The 21,472-nt window shown below is 41.4% G+C and overlaps 2 protein-coding genes across 6 annotated transcripts in view; both read left to right on the top strand.

Moving 5' to 3' along the window:
- The window catches only part of LOC144632793 (uncharacterized), a 33,529-nt gene extending 19,457 nt beyond the window's left edge, over window positions 1-14,072 (top strand). For 2 of the 4 annotated variants that reach the window (XM_078491522.1, XM_078491521.1), the window contains exons 29-50: window positions 1,583-1,639; window positions 2,242-2,328; window positions 2,519-2,685; window positions 3,351-3,429; window positions 3,531-3,590; window positions 4,126-4,311; window positions 4,753-4,949; window positions 5,512-5,644; window positions 6,043-6,180; window positions 6,289-6,367; window positions 6,739-6,854; window positions 7,427-7,551; window positions 7,629-7,701; window positions 8,134-8,202; window positions 8,323-8,373; window positions 8,768-8,896; window positions 9,316-9,516; window positions 9,904-10,074; window positions 10,547-10,747; window positions 10,863-11,027; window positions 13,196-13,249; window positions 13,670-14,072. In XM_078491522.1, the coding sequence (XP_078347648.1) occupies window positions 1,583-1,639; window positions 2,242-2,328; window positions 2,519-2,685; window positions 3,351-3,429; window positions 3,531-3,590; window positions 4,126-4,311; window positions 4,753-4,949; window positions 5,512-5,644; window positions 6,043-6,180; window positions 6,289-6,367; window positions 6,739-6,854; window positions 7,427-7,551; window positions 7,629-7,701; window positions 8,134-8,202; window positions 8,323-8,373; window positions 8,768-8,896; window positions 9,316-9,516; window positions 9,904-10,074; window positions 10,547-10,747; window positions 10,863-11,027; window positions 13,196-13,249; window positions 13,670-13,747 (2,616 nt within the window). In that variant the 3' untranslated portion in view covers window positions 13,748-14,072. Of the gene's footprint in view, window positions 1-1,582; window positions 1,640-2,241; window positions 2,329-2,518; window positions 2,686-3,350; window positions 3,430-3,530; window positions 3,591-4,125; window positions 4,312-4,752; window positions 4,950-5,511; window positions 5,645-6,042; window positions 6,181-6,288; window positions 6,368-6,738; window positions 6,855-7,426; window positions 7,552-7,628; window positions 7,702-8,133; window positions 8,203-8,322; window positions 8,374-8,767; window positions 8,897-9,315; window positions 9,517-9,903; window positions 10,075-10,546; window positions 10,748-10,862; window positions 11,028-12,638; window positions 12,688-13,195; window positions 13,250-13,669 lie in introns of all 4 variants that reach the window. The other 2 variants (XM_078491524.1, XM_078491523.1) reach the window with 2 other exon arrangements.
- A 1,526-nt stretch (window positions 14,073-15,598) lies between these two features.
- Window positions 15,599-21,472, top strand: part of LOC144632822 (solute carrier family 53 member 1-like) — a 7,763-nt gene continuing 1,889 nt past the window's right edge. The window contains exons 1-8 of one of the 2 annotated variants that reach the window (XM_078491563.1): window positions 15,599-15,938; window positions 17,491-17,583; window positions 17,670-17,751; window positions 18,203-18,384; window positions 18,894-19,073; window positions 19,702-19,843; window positions 20,107-20,301; window positions 20,754-20,914. In XM_078491563.1, the coding sequence (XP_078347689.1) occupies window positions 15,828-15,938; window positions 17,491-17,583; window positions 17,670-17,751; window positions 18,203-18,384; window positions 18,894-19,073; window positions 19,702-19,843; window positions 20,107-20,301; window positions 20,754-20,914 (1,146 nt within the window). In that variant the 5' untranslated portion in view covers window positions 15,599-15,827. The remainder of the gene's footprint in view (window positions 15,939-17,490; window positions 17,584-17,669; window positions 17,752-18,202; window positions 18,385-18,893; window positions 19,074-19,701; window positions 19,844-20,106; window positions 20,302-20,753; window positions 20,915-21,472) is intronic. The other variant, XM_078491562.1, reaches the window with a different exon arrangement.

The raw sequence follows: 21,472 nt of genomic DNA, 5'->3' as shown, positions 1-21,472 counted from the left end.
AAACACGTTTCACGAGAAAAAAAGGCCACTTAACTTTTCACTCAAAATAAAATACCCTTTTCACGAAAGCAAGGTAAAAAATGAGCGAAACACTTCTTTGATTATTAACTGGAAGTTGATAAAAGTAAATACCCGTAACGAAAAGTTGCAGTTTCGAATTAAGCTAGCACGCAAACGGAGACGGATTTCATTTTGTTTTAGAGCCCAAAGGATTAACTGAGAGAGGGTGGTAATGGGCGGTCTAAAACACGTTTCACGAGAAAAAAAGGCCACTTAACTTTTCACTCAAAATAAAATACCCTTTTCACGAAAGCAAGGTAAAAAATGAGCGAAACACTTCTTTGATTATTAACTGGAAGTTGATAAAAGTAAATACCCGTAACGAAAAGTTGCAGTTTCGAATTAAGCTAGCACGCAAACGGAGACGGATTTCATTTTGTTTTAGAGCCCAAAGGATTAACTGAGAGAGGGTGGTAATGGGCGGTCTAAAACACGTTTCACGAGAAAAAAAGGCCACTTAACTTTTCACTCAAAATAAAATACCCTTTTCACGAAAGCAAGGTAAAAAATGAGCGAAACACTTCTTTGATTATTAACTGGAAGTTGATAAAAGTAAATACCCGTAACGAAAAGTTGCAGTTTCGAATTAAGCTAGCACGCAAACGGAGACGGATTTCATTTTGCTTTAGAGCCCAAAGGAGCGGATGCTCTCGCGGCCTAAACATTAGCCCTTCGTAGGTTAAAATTGAGTCGTTTCATAAAACAGAAAGACTTGTCAATTTCCCACAAGAACCGTTTGAACTGTTTGTGACCTTTATATTCTACATACACTTGAGTCCGCGGCTATTCAAATTTTATAAAGTTATTCGACCACAGTCTAGTCTTTTGTGAAAGTATGTTTGCCTTTGCAAGGTTTTCCCTTTGTTTCGCTGGTTGAATTTTAATGAACCATTGACTAAAGATTAAACTTTAATAGCAGTTACAGGCAATTATGCATTCCTGCATAACATTGTCACGAGGTGGTCGATCGGACCGTTTGGAATCGCCTTATCTTGGTGGATTTCGGATGAATGATGTTGAATAACAAACCTGTGAGGCTAGTTCGTGAGATCTGAGTTTGTGAAAGCATGTGGGCAGCGGAGTCGCACAAGTACAGTTTCTATGTACATCCCCCAGACAAGAAGTCCGCTGTAGGTGAAAGTATTTCTCAGTGTCGCGTGAAGATTCTGTTTGCTTGTTGATGGCGTGAAATTATAACATTCCAGGCAATTCGCACCTTACTGAAAATTGTGCTTTCTGATAACTGATTGTTTAGTTTAAGACACGGAAAAATATTGGCCAAGTTATTTGCTCATTAGAACAGACACGATGATTTACAATGTGATCTTGTACATGTATGGTATGTATGTACTGCACGAATGTCGGTTCAGTTAGCGGCTGGTATGAACAAAATCTAGCTGGCGTTCATATTAAGCATGTCTTGGTCTTGCTACATTGTGGTTTCACTGCGAAATTACAGCACTTGTGATTCAGAGCAGAGATTTCTTCGCTCCATTGAGTTTGTACTTTCTTTGTTCTTCAGGCCCGCATCGAAGAGTTGGAAGAAGAATTGGAAGCAGAGAAGAATGCGCGATCCAAGGTATGCAGTGATAAGATCAACCTCAGGAGCCGTTGTATATCCCAAACATAACTATCGTTTGCCAGGGGTTTGTACTTGCTTTATCCCAGAACAACCTTATTTGAATATGGATGAAATTTCTGTGTCTTTCTTTTGCAAACAGTACAATGTACAGCTAATCTGCATCTTTAGATTCTTTCACTCTGGGTCACCAAATGTTACTCCACAATCTTCATCACATAATTTCGGCTCAACAAAGCTGATGAAAAGAATGTGTGTCTCAGCATGTCTCATTTACCGTCTAGACTCGATAACTGCAAATACAGTTACTCTCTATCAGGAAAGAACCCGCGTGGAACGGCTTATATTTATTTTGTTATGTGATTAGTGTCACTACAAGCGAGCATTAATAAATCAGCCCTCATCCCAATGTCAAATTATGCGCGTCTTTTTAAATCACCGAAATCAGTCGATAAGCTATTTTTGTTTGAAGAAAGCTGTCGTGACTGTTCAATTCCAGGCTTTAGATTTATCTCGATTGCACAGCAGGGTTAAATGAAAATTATTCAGGGTCCCACGGCTGTCCGGAAGTTGAATCGAATTTCCGGTTTGTCATCCAACAGGCGGAACGTGCTCGAATGGAACTCGAGAGGGAACTGGACGATTTGAACGAGCGTCTGGAGGAACAAGGAGGAGCCACCCAAGCACAGGTATGTGTTGCAGAGTGTAAACAATCAAAACATAGAGAATAGAAGCAACCGGAAATGGTAAACAGAAGTGGCCGGAAATGGAAGTTTGCTTTTTGACGTTTTGCATTTGTTTTGTTCTTTTAATTTGAAATTCTGCAACTCTTAGAAGTGAGAAGATAGTCAAGCTATTTCGCTTTGTTTTCTGCTGTAGATGGAACTTAACAAAAAGCGTGAGAGTGACATCACCAGGTTACGACGAGAACTCGAAGAACAGGCTTCCCAACATGAACAGTCGGTCAACAGCATGCGCGCAAAACAGAACCAGGCCTTGCAAGAACTGCAGGATGAAATGGACTCCGTGAAGAAATCGAAATCTAAGTAAGTTACTGAAGCTCTTAGTGACAAGATGAAAACCAACGCGAACGCTCTTTGGGCTCGTCACGCAATCATTCCTCTGTCACGCTCATCGCGTGACGACCTCAAAGAAAGTCTGCAACAGAAGACTAGTCAAACTTTACCATAAATAAACGTAAACTGAAGGCGTAGGCGATGTTTCTTTGCCTTAAAGGGAACCTCGACTGTAAAACAGTTCTGGTCAAAATAATAAGTTTACCACAGTCTAAAATCGTCTTGGTTGTTTAAAGTCGCGGATTCGTTTTTTCATTAGAATACTGGGCCTTTGATTTGTCAATTTTTGTGCTTTTAAATTTCCCGCGCGCCGCCATTTTGAATTTTATGACGTCACTGCGTTGCCGCTATTATTAGAAAGCAGAGGTTCTTTTGTGTGAAACAATTGGGCAACGCACTGACGTCATAAATTCCAAAATGGCGCCGAGCGGGAAATTTAAAAGCCATAATCTTTTCCGTTTACGGTTGTTATTAAATGTTGTTTCTCCCCTGTCCTGTAAAATTTGTAGTTTAGGCATTAATTCAAACAACTCAACGTCAACTTGCTTCAAGAACAGAGGTTCCCTTTAATAGTTATAGAGTGTAACTGTGTTCTACAAGCATGTTCCCATGACTCATCTACAATTCGTTTGTAGGATCGAAAAGGAAAAGAATGCTTTGCAAGCTGAAGGGGACGATCTTGCTGTCAGCTTAGAAACGTTGCAAAAACAGAAGGTATTGTGCATAGTTGCATTTGTGTGTTTATATTGTTGATTTACAGATCATGCACTTGTTGTTGTTGTTGTTTTATCTAACGGTTTGTTTGTTGTTCTCAGACTCAATCGGACAAACAGAACAGAGCCCTCGAAGAGCAACTTAGTGATCACAAGTACCAGGTGAGGAAAGAAATCAGTTAACGCCTTAAGCAGTCGTCTTCCTAGTAAAGCGAGATACTAAAGTGCAGAGGAATCCCGATTTATCGAACCTCCAAGGGAAACGTAAATTGGTTGGAAAAATCAGGGTAAAATTGCATTTTTCTACTGAGGAAAAGCGAAGCTAAGGGAAACCACTCGGGTTTCCTGAACAGTTTCAATATTCATTTGTATGCCCATTTGCTCACACCGAAAGTTAGTGTCCGAGTCGAAAAACATTACTCGTGAAGAAAACCTCTACTTCTCATGCTGCTAGTAACTTCGTACACTATAACACCACTCTACAGCTCTGGGATAAATAAAAAACAAAACATCTGGGAGCTGGCTAAGTCCTGGCTGGAAAGTTGTATAAATTTGGTGCCTTTAAAATCCAAAAAATCTACGTCGTACTCTTGCTGAAATATCGAAAACAAAGAAAGAGCCCGTGAACGAGCCATAAAGTAAACGACTTAACGTTCTCACCTCCTAAGTTATTGATCATGGGTCTATTTTCTTTAAGGTGGAGGAACTAAAGAAGAGTGTTGCCGAATTGGAGATCTCTCGTAGCCGTTTGACCCAGGAGGGCGGAGATCTTGGAAAGCAAGTCGAAGAGTTCGAATCGAAAATGACCGTACTGTTGAAAAACAAGAAAACTCTTGAGCAGACAGTGGAGGAGCTTAAGAGGCAAAATGAAGAAGAAACCAGAGTAAGATTTCTGCTACATAACCTTTCAGTTTCTAAAAGTGATTCACACCTATTTTCTCCTTACAAAACCCATACATTATCAAGCAAATAGGTGAAGAGAAGAACGAAAATCATAAACTTAAGGCCTGGCAATACGAGGAAACATGTCTCCAGAAACACTCACAGCTTGCGCATGTTTCCCCAATGTTTCCCAGTTTTGCCACACGGAAACCATTGTTTCCAGCGTCAATTTATGTTTCCAAGAAGCAGAATTTGCTTCTGTTACACGGCAGAAACATTCCGTGTTTCCGCAACCATGGTAAGACGAGGAAACAATTATGGAAACATGTTTTCTCGTTTTGTCAGGTCTTAAGGAATGAGTCACAATCAGAGCTTGGCAATGAAACGGTTTCAGTCGTCAAAGTGAAACTGGTTTTGAACTATAAACGTTCCTCTGTTTTAGCTTAAACTGGACGCTCAAAACAAGCTGAAGAATGCCGAGGCTGACTGTGAAACCATGCAGGAGACTATCGAAGAGCTGGAAGATGGCAAGGCTGACCTGCAAAAACAACTCATGAGGTCTAATGCCGAGGTCGCTCAGCTTAAGACCAAGTTCGAACAGGAGGTGTCTGGTAGACTGGAAGAACTGGAAGACGCCAAGTAAGTAAAGTCTAACTCATGTGAACCCTTTTTCATCATCCGGAGTGAAAAATCATAAAATATTCCAAATTTAAACTTGCAAGATAAGGAATTCAAACACTACCACGTGAAAGAACCACTCAAGAACTTTCCTTTGAATGGTGACACGCACAGGTTTTATCCACAGACGTAACACGTTAGAACCTCCTTGTACACGCGCAAATTAACTGCACCATCCACGGACGGTGCTGCTGAATTGTTTTCATTTGAATGGTCTGTCACTAGGGTTTTATCCATAGTCTTGAAAGAGTGCCTCTTTGTACAACATAGGAAAACAGTACCCCATGAAAGTAACGCTCAGTAGCTTTCATTTGAATGGGCACACTTTATGGTTTTAACCACAGAATTGAAAGATAGATCTTCCTTGTACAACATAATAAACAGTTCCACATGAAAGTACTGCTCAATAGCTTTCATTTGAATGGTCACGCACTAGGGTTTCATTCCCAGACCTCATGACGCAGGGGTAGGAACCAAGTTATAGTGGTATTTAACTTTACGTTCTTCCTCACTCTTTCTTCAGACGCAAGCTGACACAGAAACTAACGGAGACCGAAGAAGCGCTTTCCAGCGCCACTCAAAAAGCCAGCAATGCTGAGAAAGCCAAGAACAGGCTTAACTCCGAGTTGGAAGATGCCCTTATCGACTTGGAGAAGGTTAGCTTAGAATCGATTTGCTGTTTAACAATGAATTGTCTGAGACCTGATATCACTCTTATATCAAACTCGCTGTTAAAATCCTACGCGTCAGTTTTAGCCGTTATAGAAAGAATTCCTTTCTTCTGGGAGCAGGGATGGCGCAGTGGGGAGAGCGCTTGCCTCCCACCAATGTGGCCTGGGTTCAATTCCCGGACCTGGCGTCATATGTGGGTGGAGTTTGTTGTTTGTTCTCGTCCTTGCTCCGAGGGTTTTTGCTCTGGGTTCTCTGGTTTTCTTCCCTCCACAAAAACCAACACCAGTTCGATGGGAACAGTGGAGGAAGAGCCACTCTGTGGAAGTGCAACTGCAAATTCCCATTTATTGTTTTCTTTTTATTATTTATTTTCCCCTAACAGGCTCAGACAAACAGCGCCAATCTGGAGAAGAAACAGAAGAAGTTTGACCAGCAGATCAACGAGTGGAAGCTGAGGTGCGATGAATTACAAGCTGAAGTCGACAATGCTCAGAAAGAGGCTCGCAACTACTCCACTGAGGTCAGTCACAGATCCGCCTCGATTTGTGAAGCTTATTTCCTACTAGACCCGGGTACCAGAGTAAGCCTTGTTTAGATAATTCTAACCGAGTGTTTTATCCTGCTCCAGATGTTCAAGCTGAAAGGCCTGAATGATGAAATGAGCGAACAGATGGAGCTTTTGAGAAGAGAAAAGAAGAGCTTGGAAGGTTTGTGTTTGATTTCATCTCTAAACCCCATAACTCCCAAAATTGCCTTAATTCAAACCTAAAAAATCCCAATTTTATTTCCAAAGTATTAAAAGAAGGACCATGCAAAAGTCAGTACTTATCAATACCTTTGATTTGAATGGGTCATACACTAGCTTTCATTCATAGACATTAAAGTTAGAACCATTTTGTACAACATAATAAGCAGTACCACATGAAAGTACTGCTCAGTACCTCTGGTCACACACTAGGGCATCATCCACGCGTCTCGTTGCAACTTATTGGGAAAGCTCGCATTCATATGCACAATACTATTATTATTAGTTTACAAATTTCAATGCTGATTAATTGATCAAATGTTTGTTCCACAGCCGAATGTGCCGATTTGGCCGAGCAGCTTGGAGAGGGAGGCAAGTCCGTAGTGGAAATTGAGAAGGCAAAGAAGAGACTCGAGTTTGAGAAAGACGAACTACAGAGCGCCTTAGAGGTACAGTGCACACTGAAAGTTAAAGGAAAACTGCCACTAGTAGAACAAATTGCCATTGCAAAAGAGGGGGCCACAAATATCAGCCTCGTACGGCTAGCGCATTTTACGTCAAAGAAGTAATCTCTGAGAATCCAAAATTTTGGCGCGCGGAACCCAAATTCAAAACGTGGGTCAGGAATTTGTGCTAATTTTTCCCTAATGCTAAAACAGTTTTCTTTTCTCTGTTGAACGAATTTTCGGTTTAGTCTATATTTCTCTCTATCTAATGATCCTTTACAGCAATTTGCTCCAACATTGGAGAATTCCATTGACCATGCCCATCACTTTGATGTGTTATCTTTCTAGTTTTCGTCGGTCAATGAATTGGTGTGCAGTTCATTATGCTAAAATAACGCAAACTTTTTCTTCTGAAGGGTATTGGAATGTAGCTCTATTTTCAGTATTAAAGTGAAGTGTAGGAAACACTGGCATGAATCTCACTGTCCAAGAAATGACAATACGTTTCTGATCAAGACGTGATGCAAATAGAAAACTGTTCACGAGTCTAAGTCACGCAATGTGTTGCGTTACAGGAAATGGAAGCTGCTCTAGAAGCCGAAGAATCCAAGGTCACCCGAGCTCAACTGGAACTTACTCAGTACAAACAGGAGGCCGAGAAGAGAATTGCAGATAAGGATGAGGAGTTAGAGAACATGAGGTATGAATGCACAATAAAATACATCTTCAATCATCTTTGGGTTTTTTTTAAATATGTATGTATATTTTTTTCGGCAGGAAGAACCACGGCCGTCAGCTTGAGAGTCTACAAGCTTCTCTGGAAACCGAGATCAAGTCCAAGAACGACTTGGTAAAAATCTTGATATCCTTGATATTTTTATTTTCACAATCCACATTGGGTACTCCCCGAAAATTTAGCTGGAGGTTTAGTTTTAGACCCTACCCAAGACTACCTCTTCGGTTTGCGTGAACGTCTGAGAAGGGCTTCAAATTTCTGATGTTAATTAAATCGCAGAGATGAAAACAATGTTAATATAAATATGCCTAATATCCTGACCAGAGTGCAAACCATTCCCTATTTCAAAGCTGAATGTGCCCTTACACCAAATCGGCTTGGCAACTATACCCTTTGGACCGTAGATGCTGCCTCTATAGCTTATATCCAGGTAAGGGCGAGCCAACAGGGTAGAGATCTCTTTTAGATTCTCTGGGTATTGTAATCTACAGTTTTTTTCACTGATAACTTCGTTTACTGACTAACAATATCATTTCTCGTTTTCAGATGCGCGCAAAGAAGAACTTGGAGGCGGCCAACAATGAACTGGAGATCAACTTGGACAATGCTCTGAAGGTGAGCTGGGCTATTGGTGTTTCTTTGTCACTCTGGAAGTGACATAGGATAGGTTTGACCTACGTTACGCTTTGTCGGAATGAGACTGAGTTTCGCTTTGTTGTTCGTTTTGATTTTTAGGCCAACGGAGAATTCCAGAAGAACTTGAAGAAGCTGCAACAGCAAGTGAAGGTTGGTATAAACTAACTGTCCCACGTGCATAGTCTTCCACGTGACACCTATAACTGAGAACGGTTGCGAATGAGGCCAACTCGTGGCTGTTCAAAATTTCACCAGAATGGAACGTTTGATTTCTTGACATCCTACCACACAATCAAATTTGATGAACTGTAATCCACCTCAATCCTTGTAATCCTGTACTTAATACTTGTTCTAGTTTTGCTCTTTAGCATCTTTTTATCCAATTAATTTGTACATTTGGTGGCATTTGGCAATATAACATGGAAATTACGCAAGAGAACTTTCGATAATCAGTCAGGACATTGTCCCTTTAATCCAATAAAAGAGTTACCTGGTGGTTCATAACTAATCAACTGTCTACTGTCTTGTGGCCATGTTTATATAGGATCTGCAAATGATGGTCGAAGAGGAACAACGTGGTCGAGACGATGCCCGTGAGGCAGCTGCGAAAGCTGAACGCCGTGTCGGTGAAATCAACTCAGAGCTGGAAGAACTTCGCAATCAGCTCGAACAGGTATGCGTCTAGCAGTCAACTCCACTTTTAAAAAACTTTTAAATCTGCAAATCCATGTTTATTAGTGTTGGTTATCACATATGCCGTGCACAATTTGGAATAAATAAGCACGAGTTAATTTTTCGACGGGGCGAAAGTAGACACAATTCTTTCTTGAAAGTTCAAACATCTGCGAAGATAATAGCCTGTTTCTGAACTTCGGAAATCTTCGGAATATCTCGGGTGACCTTCGGCGGTCGTAAAAATTGAACAAGGTATTGACCAACTTCCGAAGTCGTCAATGTTTATAATAAAAAAATTTGCACCACTTTATTTTCCAACCAGAATTGAGTTATGTTTTTAAGTTTATTGTTCTGTGCAAACAAAGTACTAATGCTTGCCATAGCATTGACTGTTATTTAACCTTTGTTCTCCGCCAGGCCGAGCGTCTTCGCAAGCAAGCTGAGCAGGAGAGACAGGAGGCCGTGGACAACTTAGGCGCAGTCACCGCTCAGAACAACACGCTCACTCAAGCCAAACGTAAACTGGAAGGACAAATCAACACCTTGCAAGAGGAGGCAGAAGATCTGGAGAACGAAGCCAAGAATGCTGATGACAGGGCTAAGAAGGCTGCTATTGAGGTAATGTTTGGCTTAACTTGTTCAATCACTACACGTTCTAGCTTTGGCCACCAAGTGAAAACATTGATTAAGATGCTGTTCACCTTGAACTGAAGTGGATAAGAAAAGACACTGTCTGCTGACCCGTGTAGTCGGACACCTACTGAAGGCCGTCCAGAAAACTTGCACAACCTAAATGCCACCCTAATAGCCAAAATGAAAATGCCACGCAAAAGAACGCTAAACGCCGTAACAAGCATGCAAACACAGCAAACACTGCGTGGCTACAAAAAAACAACGCCACTGTATGCTTGCTCATTGTTGTTAGCTGAGTCAGTTAATTCCATTAACTTGTAAAAACAATACGTTATTGAAAACATACCAAATGTAACAACCTTGTCTTTTCAGTTGGCCCGCGTACAACAAGAGTTGCAGCAGGCCCAGGACCGCTTTGCTAATGCTGATAGAGGCCGCTTGTCAGCCGAGCGCCAGGTCAAGGATCTCGAGGTGAAACTTGAGGAACTTGAAGCCCAGGGTGGTAAAGCACTCAAGAACCAGATCAAGAAACTAGAACAGAGGGTTAGTATTTATTTGCACTTTTCTACGTTGCATCAGTTACGTCTCACATATCAACCTAGTAAAATGGCCCAGCTCACAATGAGTCTCTTGTAGCTCAGTTGGTTAGAGCGCCCAACCGGTATCTGGGAGGCCATGGGTTCGATTCCCGTCGGGGACTCAGATTTTTTCTTTGTCCCATGCTCGTGTCATGTTGAACACTTCATCTTCATTATTTATTACCGAGCTTAAAATTTACCATCTTTATTATTTAATACAAACTTGATGATTTCGACATTGCTGATCCTAGCAGTATGTAGGACGTGTGTCACATATCAACCTAGCTCACAACGAGTCTTTCGTAGCTCAGTTGGTTAGAGCGCCCAACCGGTATCTGGGAGGCCATGGGTTCGATTCCCGTCGGGGATTGTCCCATACTCGTGTCATGTTGAACACTTCATCTTCATTAATGTCTGTTGTCTGTTGTCGATCACAGGTTCGAGAATTGGAAGTTGACCTGGACAATGAGACCAGACGCGCCGCAGAGAACCAGAAGATCAGCAAGAAGAACGAGAGGCGTCTGAAAGATGTGCTGCAGCAGGCAGAGGAAGACCAGAAAAACCTGCAGCACTTCAAGGACCAAGTCGACCGCCTCAACAAGAAGATCAAGGCCACCAAGACCAACCAGGAAGACGCGGTACGTCTCCTCTCCTCTCCTCTCGTCTCCTCTCGTCTCCTCTCCTCTCCTGACTAGCGGCCATCAACATAAACTCTCCAAATCTCACTCGTGTGTTATGTTCTTGTCTTTCCAGGAGAACCTTGCCGCTCAGTACCTCGCCAAAGTGCGTAAGTTGCAGAAGGACCTGGAGGACGCCGAGGACCGTGCGGAGACTGCTGAGAGCGCGCTGAACAAGGCCCGTAGCCGCGCCCGTGCGAGTGCTGGCGGTGGAGCAATCGGAAGGCAGACGTCAAGAGAGGTCTCTAGGCCTTTATCTCCTTTGCACCACAGATATCACTCTTTTAATGCATTGTCCCCATCCTCCAGCATATATTCGAACAATGACTCTAGATACTCGAGTTATTATTAATTTTATCCACAGTTTGCTTATGAAGCTTCTTTCCTATCACTTTCTCTGTGGAATATAAACTTCTGTGTTTTGCCAGTGTGTTCACTGAACTGCTTCTGTCTTGCCATGTCACTAATTACTCCTTGGGTACTCCTGACAGTACCTCCATCGGTACTGCCGTCAGTATTCTATTCGCTTACGAGACAGTTTTACAATAATGTGAACCCAATTTAAGCCTTAGGTTTCTCGAAATAAAGCTTGTTTGTGATAGTGCGTTGTAATGGAAGGTTATTATTCCATGAGAAAACCCAGAATCAACGGAAATTAAACATTTTTCACGAGATTTGAACTTTAATCAAAGGAAAAGGCAGAGATTTTCATTAGGCCAATTGTGAATAAATGTCTGGTGGCTTTGTTGGCGGATCAATGGCCAGCTTTACATAAATGAATGAGCCGACAAGGAGGTGAAAATTGCTACTCCTTTGGAATGTAAATATTGATTATAAACATATTGCCTCGTAATTGTTTGTCTTCATCAGTAAAGAATGAAATTTGCATCAGAAAGAAGATAAAAAGTGCGATTACAGCGTACTCATGCGTGATTGGCAAAACAACTTGGCAACATGTCTTCGTTGTGTGGCGTGGACTGTAGTTTCTGCTACAAGTTGAGCCCCGTTTCAATAATAAAACCTTCAAGTTAGGTAAACATAACCTCTTGCCAAATCTCCCGGATAGCTGACCTCTGCTTTCAATGCCAATTGGCTTGGTTCATTTTAATAAGCCTTCGTTTCGCTTAATTGATAAACCTCCTCTTACAAGGTACAGCGATTTAATGAAAGTTGATGGTATGCTGACAAATTCGTTGTTTACTTTAGAGTGACATGGCGAGCCGTCTGACTTCTTGGTGATCGACTATCGCTTTCTCTGTTGATCCTATATTCGTAATTCCTTTGCAAACATCCTTTGTGCTAGTGCTTCTCTGTTTATGCTTAGCTGATCAAGAGTTATTTCATATTGATATACATGCTCTCTTAGTACAGTTATGTTCTTTATTATTTTTTCAGCCCTGTTCGTTTATTTTAGTGTTAAGGGGTGCCACACTTGCTTTATGGTTTATTGTTCTAACGGCTATTTAACATGCAAACGTCTACTTAATTGAGTGACAGGCGCTGTAAAGTATAGTTAATTTAGTGAACGTCCCTGAAAACTAGCGTAGACGTCACGTGTGATTTGTGATAGGTACTCGACCAAAGTTGTCACAATTTCATCTTGTGCACTTAACACTCGTAATGCAGACGTAATATTTTGTTTCATTATCATTGCATTTTGACATGTCTGTGTTCGTCCTACCTTCCCTTCCCAACCGCAGTCCCGGTAATGACTATCTTAAAGGGTGCCGCATACATTTAGTATTTATAAGTAGGCTGCACTGGGCGATGCGGTGGTTGGCTGCGACAGTAGCAGCACCGTGCACTGAGGTAATCATTATTAACTGTTTCTCTCGGCATGTTTATGCCACAGAGACTTCGCAGTCCGACTCCCGCTGGCGATGAGTGAAGATTGCACTTAGGTAACTGATCCGCTCACTGAGAGATTCAAGCATCCAAAGCTTGCGGTGTCAGTCGATTCTAAGTTCACCTCACTTCGTCGTACTTTTGTCACAAGTGCCTCGCTCACCTCACAGCTCGCCCAGTGAAAGTCATTTACTGCACTAAGCTCGTAACTCCTGCCATTTGTTGCATTAATCACTTTGCCTTGATCATCCTCGATCACTGTTCCATTCATCTTTATTGACGCCTTACTTAGCTTTTGCTGAGAGCAAAATATGTCTTACGAATCACTTTGCACACTTTTTTCCTGACTTGAACACTTGCACTGCAAACAATTTTCTTTTCTGAAGCTTACAAAACTCGATGTTATTCAGCGCAAAACACTGAATTTAAGTTGCAGCTTACGAAATATGCTCGACTTTTCACCTGATCGTCGGCAAAATGTGCAGGTTTCTAAGTTAAGGACGGAAGTGTGCAAAGTAACATCCGCCGGAAGTGAGTTTCTAACCCGCACTGTTTGTGGGATAGGTGTCCTATAGCCGCCCTCCACAACCGATAGACTCGAGCACACCCTTGAAAGGGGTAAGCACTCTTTCTCCCTTTCACATGTTTATGATATATTTAACAGCTAAGACATGTGACTCTTTGAAAACATCCGGATGGATATATTCCAAAAACGCTTCATCGTGGCATTACTGGCGTACTGTAAAAGTGGCCTGCCTGTACTATCTCTTGACAGACGCCTCTTCTAAGGCGGACACCCTCTCTTGTGGTCACTTCTAAAAGCAGGCGGCACTGAAACAAATAGAGTTGACTATTCCAATTTTTCTTTCCTCCCAACTAGAAATTGCACAGTCAAGTTAGCTGGTTGGAATCGGCTTTTTCATAGCAGCACCCCTTCCTCTCCCCATTTCTTGATCCTATTGTAACAAGATTGTCTCAAGGTAAATGTTTTTCACCCATTGATGCTCAAACTGATTTTCTTTCTTGTTCTCTTTGCAGTCTTCCTTCAGCCGAGGTCTTTCCGCTTCTGGCCGCAGTCACTCATCGACTTCAATGGACGACAGCATGGATTCTTGAATGAATTATCTGAAATTTTATGATTAGGTTTAGTCACAGGATTTGAAGTTTAAATGATTAAAGGACAACGTATAGTCCACTAGGTTTCAATTAAGCGAATGCTAGTTCTTTTAAAAGCCTTTCTCTCGGGGAAATAGATTTTGAGGATAGTTAGACCTCGCAAATATTTTTCTACAAAAAAAAATGGAATATGTAACTTTCCCTAGAGAGCCAGTTAGTTTGTAACGCTATTTTTGACTGGAGGAGCTCTGTCTGTGAACTCGTAGTAGTTATTTCTATTTTGTCTACTAAAATATTGCAGCTCATTAAACACCTGCTTATTCAACCATCGTGTGTATTTTCTCAGGGGTTCTTACATGAAGGGCTTTTCTTTCCAGAACTTGTGCAGACGTGACCCACTTTGGGCATGTCACGCAATCTTACTTTTACGGACCATTCTGAAAGATTTGTGATCTTTCGCGAACCTCGGCTCCCCAGTCTCAACCATCTATACTTAGTGCTGGTTTATCATTATATGTTTGGGGTTTTCAACCTTGGTAAATATTCACTGAATTATTAGGTCCGATTGAAGATATCTGTACTTGGAAAACCTCTTTTAATATTTTAAGAAGAAAAAAATAAGGGGACATTATTCTCCTGATTCGATTTATATTTTCGCTTCCTTTTGAATTTGTTCAGAGACATCACTACGTTGCATGCAAATTTCTGCTTGGACGCTTCGCTACCAAATAGGCATTTCCCGATGCTAGCATTCTTTTTTGGCATAATTTGACTAATTTACCCAGTCCAAGTTCAAAATCAAAACAAGATGGCGGGGAATGCCTACTTCCAAAACAAAAGAAAGGCAGCACCCTCTTCGCGTTAAATGAAACGTAGGCTGTCGGTGCTGCTTACTCATCGAATGAGAAACAGTTACACGGCTATCCCCAGTCCCGGTATGATTAATACTCGTAAGTCAATAATCAGCCTACAACCCAAGACAGAAAGAGAGTTACTAATTCAATTTAGCAATCCCCATTTCTGTACTACTGTAGGTTTCCCCCTATCAATGTCGATCCCTCATTTTACACCCTTGCGTGCATAAGGTCGCTTTTCGCTCAACATTGAATAGGGGAGGGGAGAAACAAAAAGGCAAAACTTCCCAAGATTTTTGTCTGGGGTTGTAGTTAGATGATCTAACAAAGAGCATTAAGCTGCAACACATCAACTGAAATCAGGGATCAAAGATCTCGTTTCCCGCGGTCTTGCGGCCAGATCTTGTAACGCCGCGCCGTGGCTTCGTCGACACACCGGTAACTTGTGACTTCATTTTCTCTGTAGGAGACCTGATAGCGGAACCGAACCCTAGCTACACGAAGCTTGGCCCATTCGTTCCCTCTTTTTAGGATAACTTTATTATCGATAGAATCTCTGTTTTCTGTTGTCCCGGAACGATCTGCAGTAAGATGAAGATTGCCGACTCTTTTTACCCCACCGGCATGGTATCCGGTGATGTACTAGCTATGTACTGATGGCCCCCACCAACCACCTACCGCCTGACATAGGATACGGTAAACCCCCGGGGGTAAACCAACTAAGCTTTGGAAATGATGATCAATGATACAGTTTTAATTTTGTTGCTTAATACCCTTTAAAACTACAAACAGCTTGAAGATAGTTTATTGTCCACCGAAAATATTTATATTTTCCTGGGGTCCGTGCCAAGGTTTTCCGGCCGCTTTCCTTTGCATTGATGTCCGGAAACAAGGTCGAACAATACACTTCATTTGTTTGCCTCATGTTATTGGTCGGTTATATTCATGTGACTGATAAATGAAAACAAAGATTATACAATACGGTATTTAAATTTTCTCAAGGTATTCTGTTACTTCACTCGCCCCTCGCTTTTCCTTTGCCCTTCTCTCTCTATCTTTCCTTTATTAATCCACAGCACTGCAGAAACAATCACTTAATATAAGACACGATTTTAATTCCCTTCGCTTGCTGACTGTCCAGTGCAGTATAGTGATCTTGATTGCATAATATTCTGCCCGACTGTTTATTTTCTTCATTGATCAACTTCGACCAGCGAACAATCACGATGCATTTCAAAGCTCTGATGATGGTTGTGGAAAGCCTGGACAACGACTCGAAAGAAAAGAAGCGGGAGAAAGCTTTGAGTCGTGGCTACGCACGAGTTCCAGCCTACCAGGTAAATTTTTAATTTCATTCTACTGAATATATCACATTCTGATAGCTTTTAACGTGCGACGCATCAACAATAATCAGCTATTTAAATACCCCAGTTCAAAAATTTGAATATGAAAAGAGGCCTAGTTGTTTCTTCTGTACAGTTTGGTCAGTTTGGTCAACGACTTGAATGCTCCGTTTAGTGTGCGCGATAGATTTCTTTAACACAGGGGATTTAAATTTTGACGTTTGCCTTTGCCCCCAGCGGTGCAGGATTTGAGTCCGTGTAGTCACAGTCTTGACCTTTCCAAATTTCCGTTGTCACTTGATGATTTTGCTTTGTTTTGAATTTAAAAATAATTTATGCTTCTTTGACACTTTCTTGTCAATTCCCAAGAGTAATATAAACATCTATTTTCTCCTTACAATAATAACACGTTTTGAAACAGACCGGTGGTGAGAATAAAGAAAATAGTCAACTGGGGAATAATGTATTGTCTTGATGCATTACCAAATTCTCTGTACTAACGCTTCAGAAATTTGTAAGAATGAGTAAGGAGAATTGAAATTTTGACTTGGGAATAAATAAGCTGAAGTTCGTTGAGAGTAGAGGTCGGACAAAACATAGTTAGACTATGAACAATTGAAATTTACACAAACCAGAATGACAAAGGGTATTTTTTATTTAACGGTTAGAAATGGATCCGGTTACTGATCAACATTTTGGAAAAACTCCGGTATTACGCCACCTTGGGTGCCAGAGGTTCGGCCGCCGAAGGGTAACCCGCAGCGCGCAAGAAAAATCCTCTGGTACCCAGGCGTTCTGAGCTCGTATTTACTGCTCGCCGGTGGTGGTATGCCTCCTGGATTGCTCTTGTTCTTTCTTCCCTTTTCATCTTACAGGGCGTCCACACAAATGGAGCGACTGTTGACGTTTCAAAATTATAAAGAAATGTATGGGACTGACCGAAAAGTTCCTATATATGATCCTATATAGGCTTGAACTACAGCTAGTAATATTTACATTTAAGTTTACAATAAACGTAAAGCTACCTCAATCGTCTTGCTTTGTCGTCCTTGTGTCTCAAAGCGGCGAATTTTATACTCTGCGAATACAGCCGCCTCTCATTCGCCTTTCGCACGTAGTAGCGGGAGCGAATGAGAGGCGGCTGTATTCGCAGGCTACGAATTTAAGTGATTTACCAGGTTTTGCGATGCCGCCTACTGTACATGGGAGCGCCCTGTGTTAATCTACGGTCGGTCACGTTTTGTTAGGGACATAACTGTTGTCTTTGCCATTTCGTACCTTGGTACCAAAGGTTTTCTTTCTTCAGTTAGTTTTGGTTAAGTAGAGAAAAAATTACAAGGTGTTAATTCCATGGCTTGCTTTGGTAACTGCTTTATTTGTTTTGGTTCCAATCAAAAGAAAAATGAAACAGTACCTTTTTACGTGAGTTTATTCGTGTTCATTCAATTTCTTTTTTGCTTTCTAGAAAGCTTATCATATTCGTTAACTTAAAAATAGGCTTGGTTTTCTTCTAAGAACACTTCATTCATCTATTTTCTCATGCCAGGGGTGTGAAGCTGACGTTAAGATGACAGACCAGAGCTATCATCAGAAGACAGAGCCGGCAAATGGCTTACATGGAACGGAGTCAAATACTCAGGTATGTCGTGTTCCTTTACAAAGAGTTGCAGCGTTGCACCAACGAAATATTGTGGCTAAACGTTTGTCCTTTCTTCGTTCTAACAGGACTTCCAAACTTGGATAATATTTCGACTTGGTCTTCTGAGCGGCATGTTCTTTGTGTTGTTTACTGTGTTGGTTATTGCAGGTAGGAAGTTTATCATCGAAAGGGTAGTGCTAGTAAGTCAAGTGCCAGCCTCAGTCCGTTACGAAACTAACAGTATTTCTACTACTCCTGGATGGGATGGTAGTCCATTCCATGCAAACAATTTCCCAATACCAATTCAGAAAAGTACTAGGTACTCCAGTGTGCGCGCTCAAAGTCGGTATTGTAAAAAGGGCTAATAGGGGGATGTGTAAAACCAATCAAAACGCGAAGCAAACACATGTAGCCGGCACTTTGCGCGGGAAAACGTATAAGCGAGCGAGTTACGATTGGTCTTGAGTTTACTTCTGATTGGCTGAAAAAGGGCGCGAGTGTTTTAAACCAAGCATCGTAATGTAAAACCAAAGCACACGTGCATTTCTTTCGACACTCAAGTGAAAACCGCTCTAACTGCCTTATTGGTTAACTTTGGTTCTCTTATTTACCTTTATAGCCATCAAAGCCGACAATGATATCCAGTGGGAGCCTGCATTCCGCATGTACAGAGGACTGTTTCTCTTCATACTGGAATTGTTTCTCTTTGGAATAAACCTGTATGGCTGGACATATGTGGGGATTAACCACGCCCATATCTGTGACTTAAAAAAGCATATCTGCCCTCTTCGAGTGTTGGAGGTAAGAGGCCTGGAGAAGACAGTTCGCGGTTTAAAATTTGGCAATGTTTTAAGACGCAAACTCGAAAATTGATATGAAACATTTTGTTTAGAAAAATTGTTAGTTTGAAGTTGGATTGTAAATTATTTTTTCTTGTAGTCTAGAGGTGTAGATGTTTTTTATGCCAATTTTAAAGAAGTTGTTTTGTATTGCTTATTTCTGCTGCAATTCCGCCAACATATTGACGATGACTGACCAAAGTGGCTCATTTAGTATCCACGATTCAAACTTCCTGACATGAAGAGTCCGGAAGCCGGGCCAAAATTCTCAGCTAATCAGAGATCTACTGTTTTCTCGAACTTCGCAAATCTGCTAGATAGCGTTATCAAATCTTTGAACAAGCCAGCTGGCATGGCTGATACAAAAGTTTCCAGCGTCATTTGTTAGCAGATCTGGGTTTGTACTAGGACAGGGCTAATCTTTCAGACGTGGTAACTTTGACAAATGCTTAATTTAACGTCCCTCTACAGATGGCTATGTGCTTTGCCGTTATATGGGGCGCGAGTGCTGTGGTTTTTCTCTTCTCGGACCAGTTTGGAATTCCTCATTACACCCATCCAATAGCATTGACGTGTTTCTTTTTGGTATTTGGTATCAACACGTTGAATTTCTGCTTCAGACACGCGAGGTTCTGGCTTCTCAAGGCATTGGTAAGTGGCACATAACACTGTCGCGTCACGAAAAGTTGGCTTAGTTTTGACTTGGGGTAAAAGTGGTAAAGGCCCTTTTTTGCTAAACCTTTGAGATACCTTTGATTATGACTTAGGCCGTCTTTGATTTTGATCAAAGGTGATACGCTTTTGACGTTTATCAAAGGTGTGACAAAAGAACAGTGAAATGTTTCTTTCGCTAGCGTCAAAGGTACCTTTGGCTTGCGTCAAATCTTTACCAACTTTAACGCGAGTCAAATCCCTGTCAAAGGTGATCTCAAAGGACTTGTTTACCTTTGACACTTAAAAATTATAAATAAAGTAAGTAATTAAAATAAAGTAAGAGTACTGGCTGCCTGGAATATTGAACCATAGGGGCTTATGGAGCCAGGCATCCAGTTGACATTAGCAGTTGACAGTTGTGTCAAAGGTGATCATCCATCTTTGTCTCACCTTTGATGCGAACCAAAAGTGAGCAAAGCAACTTTTTCTTGCCGTGATTTTGCGTTTTACTGCACCGTTTTTAACGTCTGCGATCTTCTCAGCGCAATGCTGACCCGAATTGCAGTGGTATAACAATGGCTACCGAATGTACTTCTTTACTAAACTGTTACTTTTTTTTATTCAGTGGCGAGTTTTGACTGCGCCGTTCCACCACGTAGCATTTGCAGATTTCTGGCTCGCTGATCAGTTGAACAGCCTCGTCGTTGCCATACTAGACATGGAGTACTTGTCGTGTTTTTACGCGCTGGATTATTACTCCGTTCAAGGCGAGTTTAAATACCATTAGCCCGCGAACGCAAACGTATTTCCAGCTGTCGTTTCTCTCCGGCGAACGACAGCCAGAAATACATATTTGGGTTGAACCCAGGCGCCTGGACTCAACCCCTATAAAGGACGCGCGGAAGAGAGACGTTAGGGACTGGTCTATATATGAGACCAAAAGCCAATTCCTTGAGATCTTTGCTTTTAATCGATTTCAACTTGCAAGGCACTGATTCAAGTCTCTGAGATGTTTTTCTTTCTTCTGTAGATCGTAGTCAATGTGGTAGCAAACTATACGGGCTAAGACCGCTGCTCGCTTGCCTTCCTGCCTGGTGGCGCTTCGCACAGAGTCTGCGCAGATATAATGACACCAAGCAGAAGTTTCCACACGTCGCCAATGCTGGAAAATACGCCACGACTTTCTTCGTTGTCTTCTTTTCAACAGTGGCGACAACTAACAAAGGTACCGTTTGTCACCATTGAAACATTTACCCAAAAAGAGAGATTTTTTACTTCAGTGTTGAAAGTAATTCTTGTTTGCTTTGGTTTTACATTACTACGCTTACTGATTGGATCAAAAAACTGGCGCCACTTTCTCGACCAATCAGAAGTAAACCCAAACTCAATCGTGACACGCTCATACACGTTTTCCCGCGCTTCGTGCCGGCTACGTGTATTTACTTCAAGTTTTGATAGGTTCACTGGATTGTTCGTGTCCTTTGTGACTGGCCAGAGTGATAACTATGGTTTTGTTTTTGAGATTTTTAGCGGAAATAAAAAAAATAGAAGTTAAGTAACCGCTAACTACAAACTTGACAGATTCGACCCAAAAAAATCAGACAAAAAAAATCAGTTTCGTCATAGGTTATACGTGTTTTATCTCAATACTTTTCTGTTCTGTTTATTTACTAACAGAGAATACTGGTAAACAACAAATGGATTTCTATTTCTTGTTCTGGATCTTCTCTGCGTTGGTGAGCACATGTTACACGTACGTTTGGGATGTGAGGATGGACTGGGGACTAATGGACCCCAAGCACGGATTCCTAAGAGCGAAGCTTCTCTTCAAACACTTGGTAAGTGGAGGCGCAAACGAAACAAAACGAAATTTGTTTTGTTAGTCACAAGTCACACAAGAATCAGCGAGATGAGTAAGGATGGGCTGATATTCGATACCAATTAACAAATATTCGGTACACCGATATTTTGTTTTTTTATGATACTTTCGATACGTTTTCGATACTACACGCGTGACCTGAGCCTGCGGTCTTCTGGTCAGCATCTGAGGTTCAAAAATGCGATTTTGCACAAACAAATATTGATTTTCTTGTCAATATTTGAATTTTTCTATTGCCTTGACTTGATTTAGTCCACAGTGATACAAAAAGACAAAAAATCAACATTCATGGCTAACATTTATAATGCCAGGACTGTCCTTTGGTCAGACTAACACGTGACATACTAATGACGTCGGGACGGAAATGACGTCATAACATCGATATCGAGAAAAAAGGCAAATATCGTATGAAAAACTTGTATCGGCCCATCCTTAGAGATGAGTAATCACAGGGGTTGCTCTGTCTTATTTTTGCGTTTGCTGTTCGAGTTTGTGGTTTAAGCAACACCTGTTTGCA

The sequence above is a fragment of the Oculina patagonica genome, chromosome 12 (assembly GCF_052425735.1).
Source record: "Oculina patagonica isolate OP01 chromosome 12, crgOcupat, whole genome shotgun sequence".
Taxonomy (NCBI): domain Eukaryota; kingdom Metazoa; phylum Cnidaria; class Anthozoa; order Scleractinia; family Oculinidae; genus Oculina; species Oculina patagonica.
The sequence above is the reverse complement of the archived record's forward strand: the minus strand, read 5'-3'. Positions and strand labels throughout refer to the sequence as shown.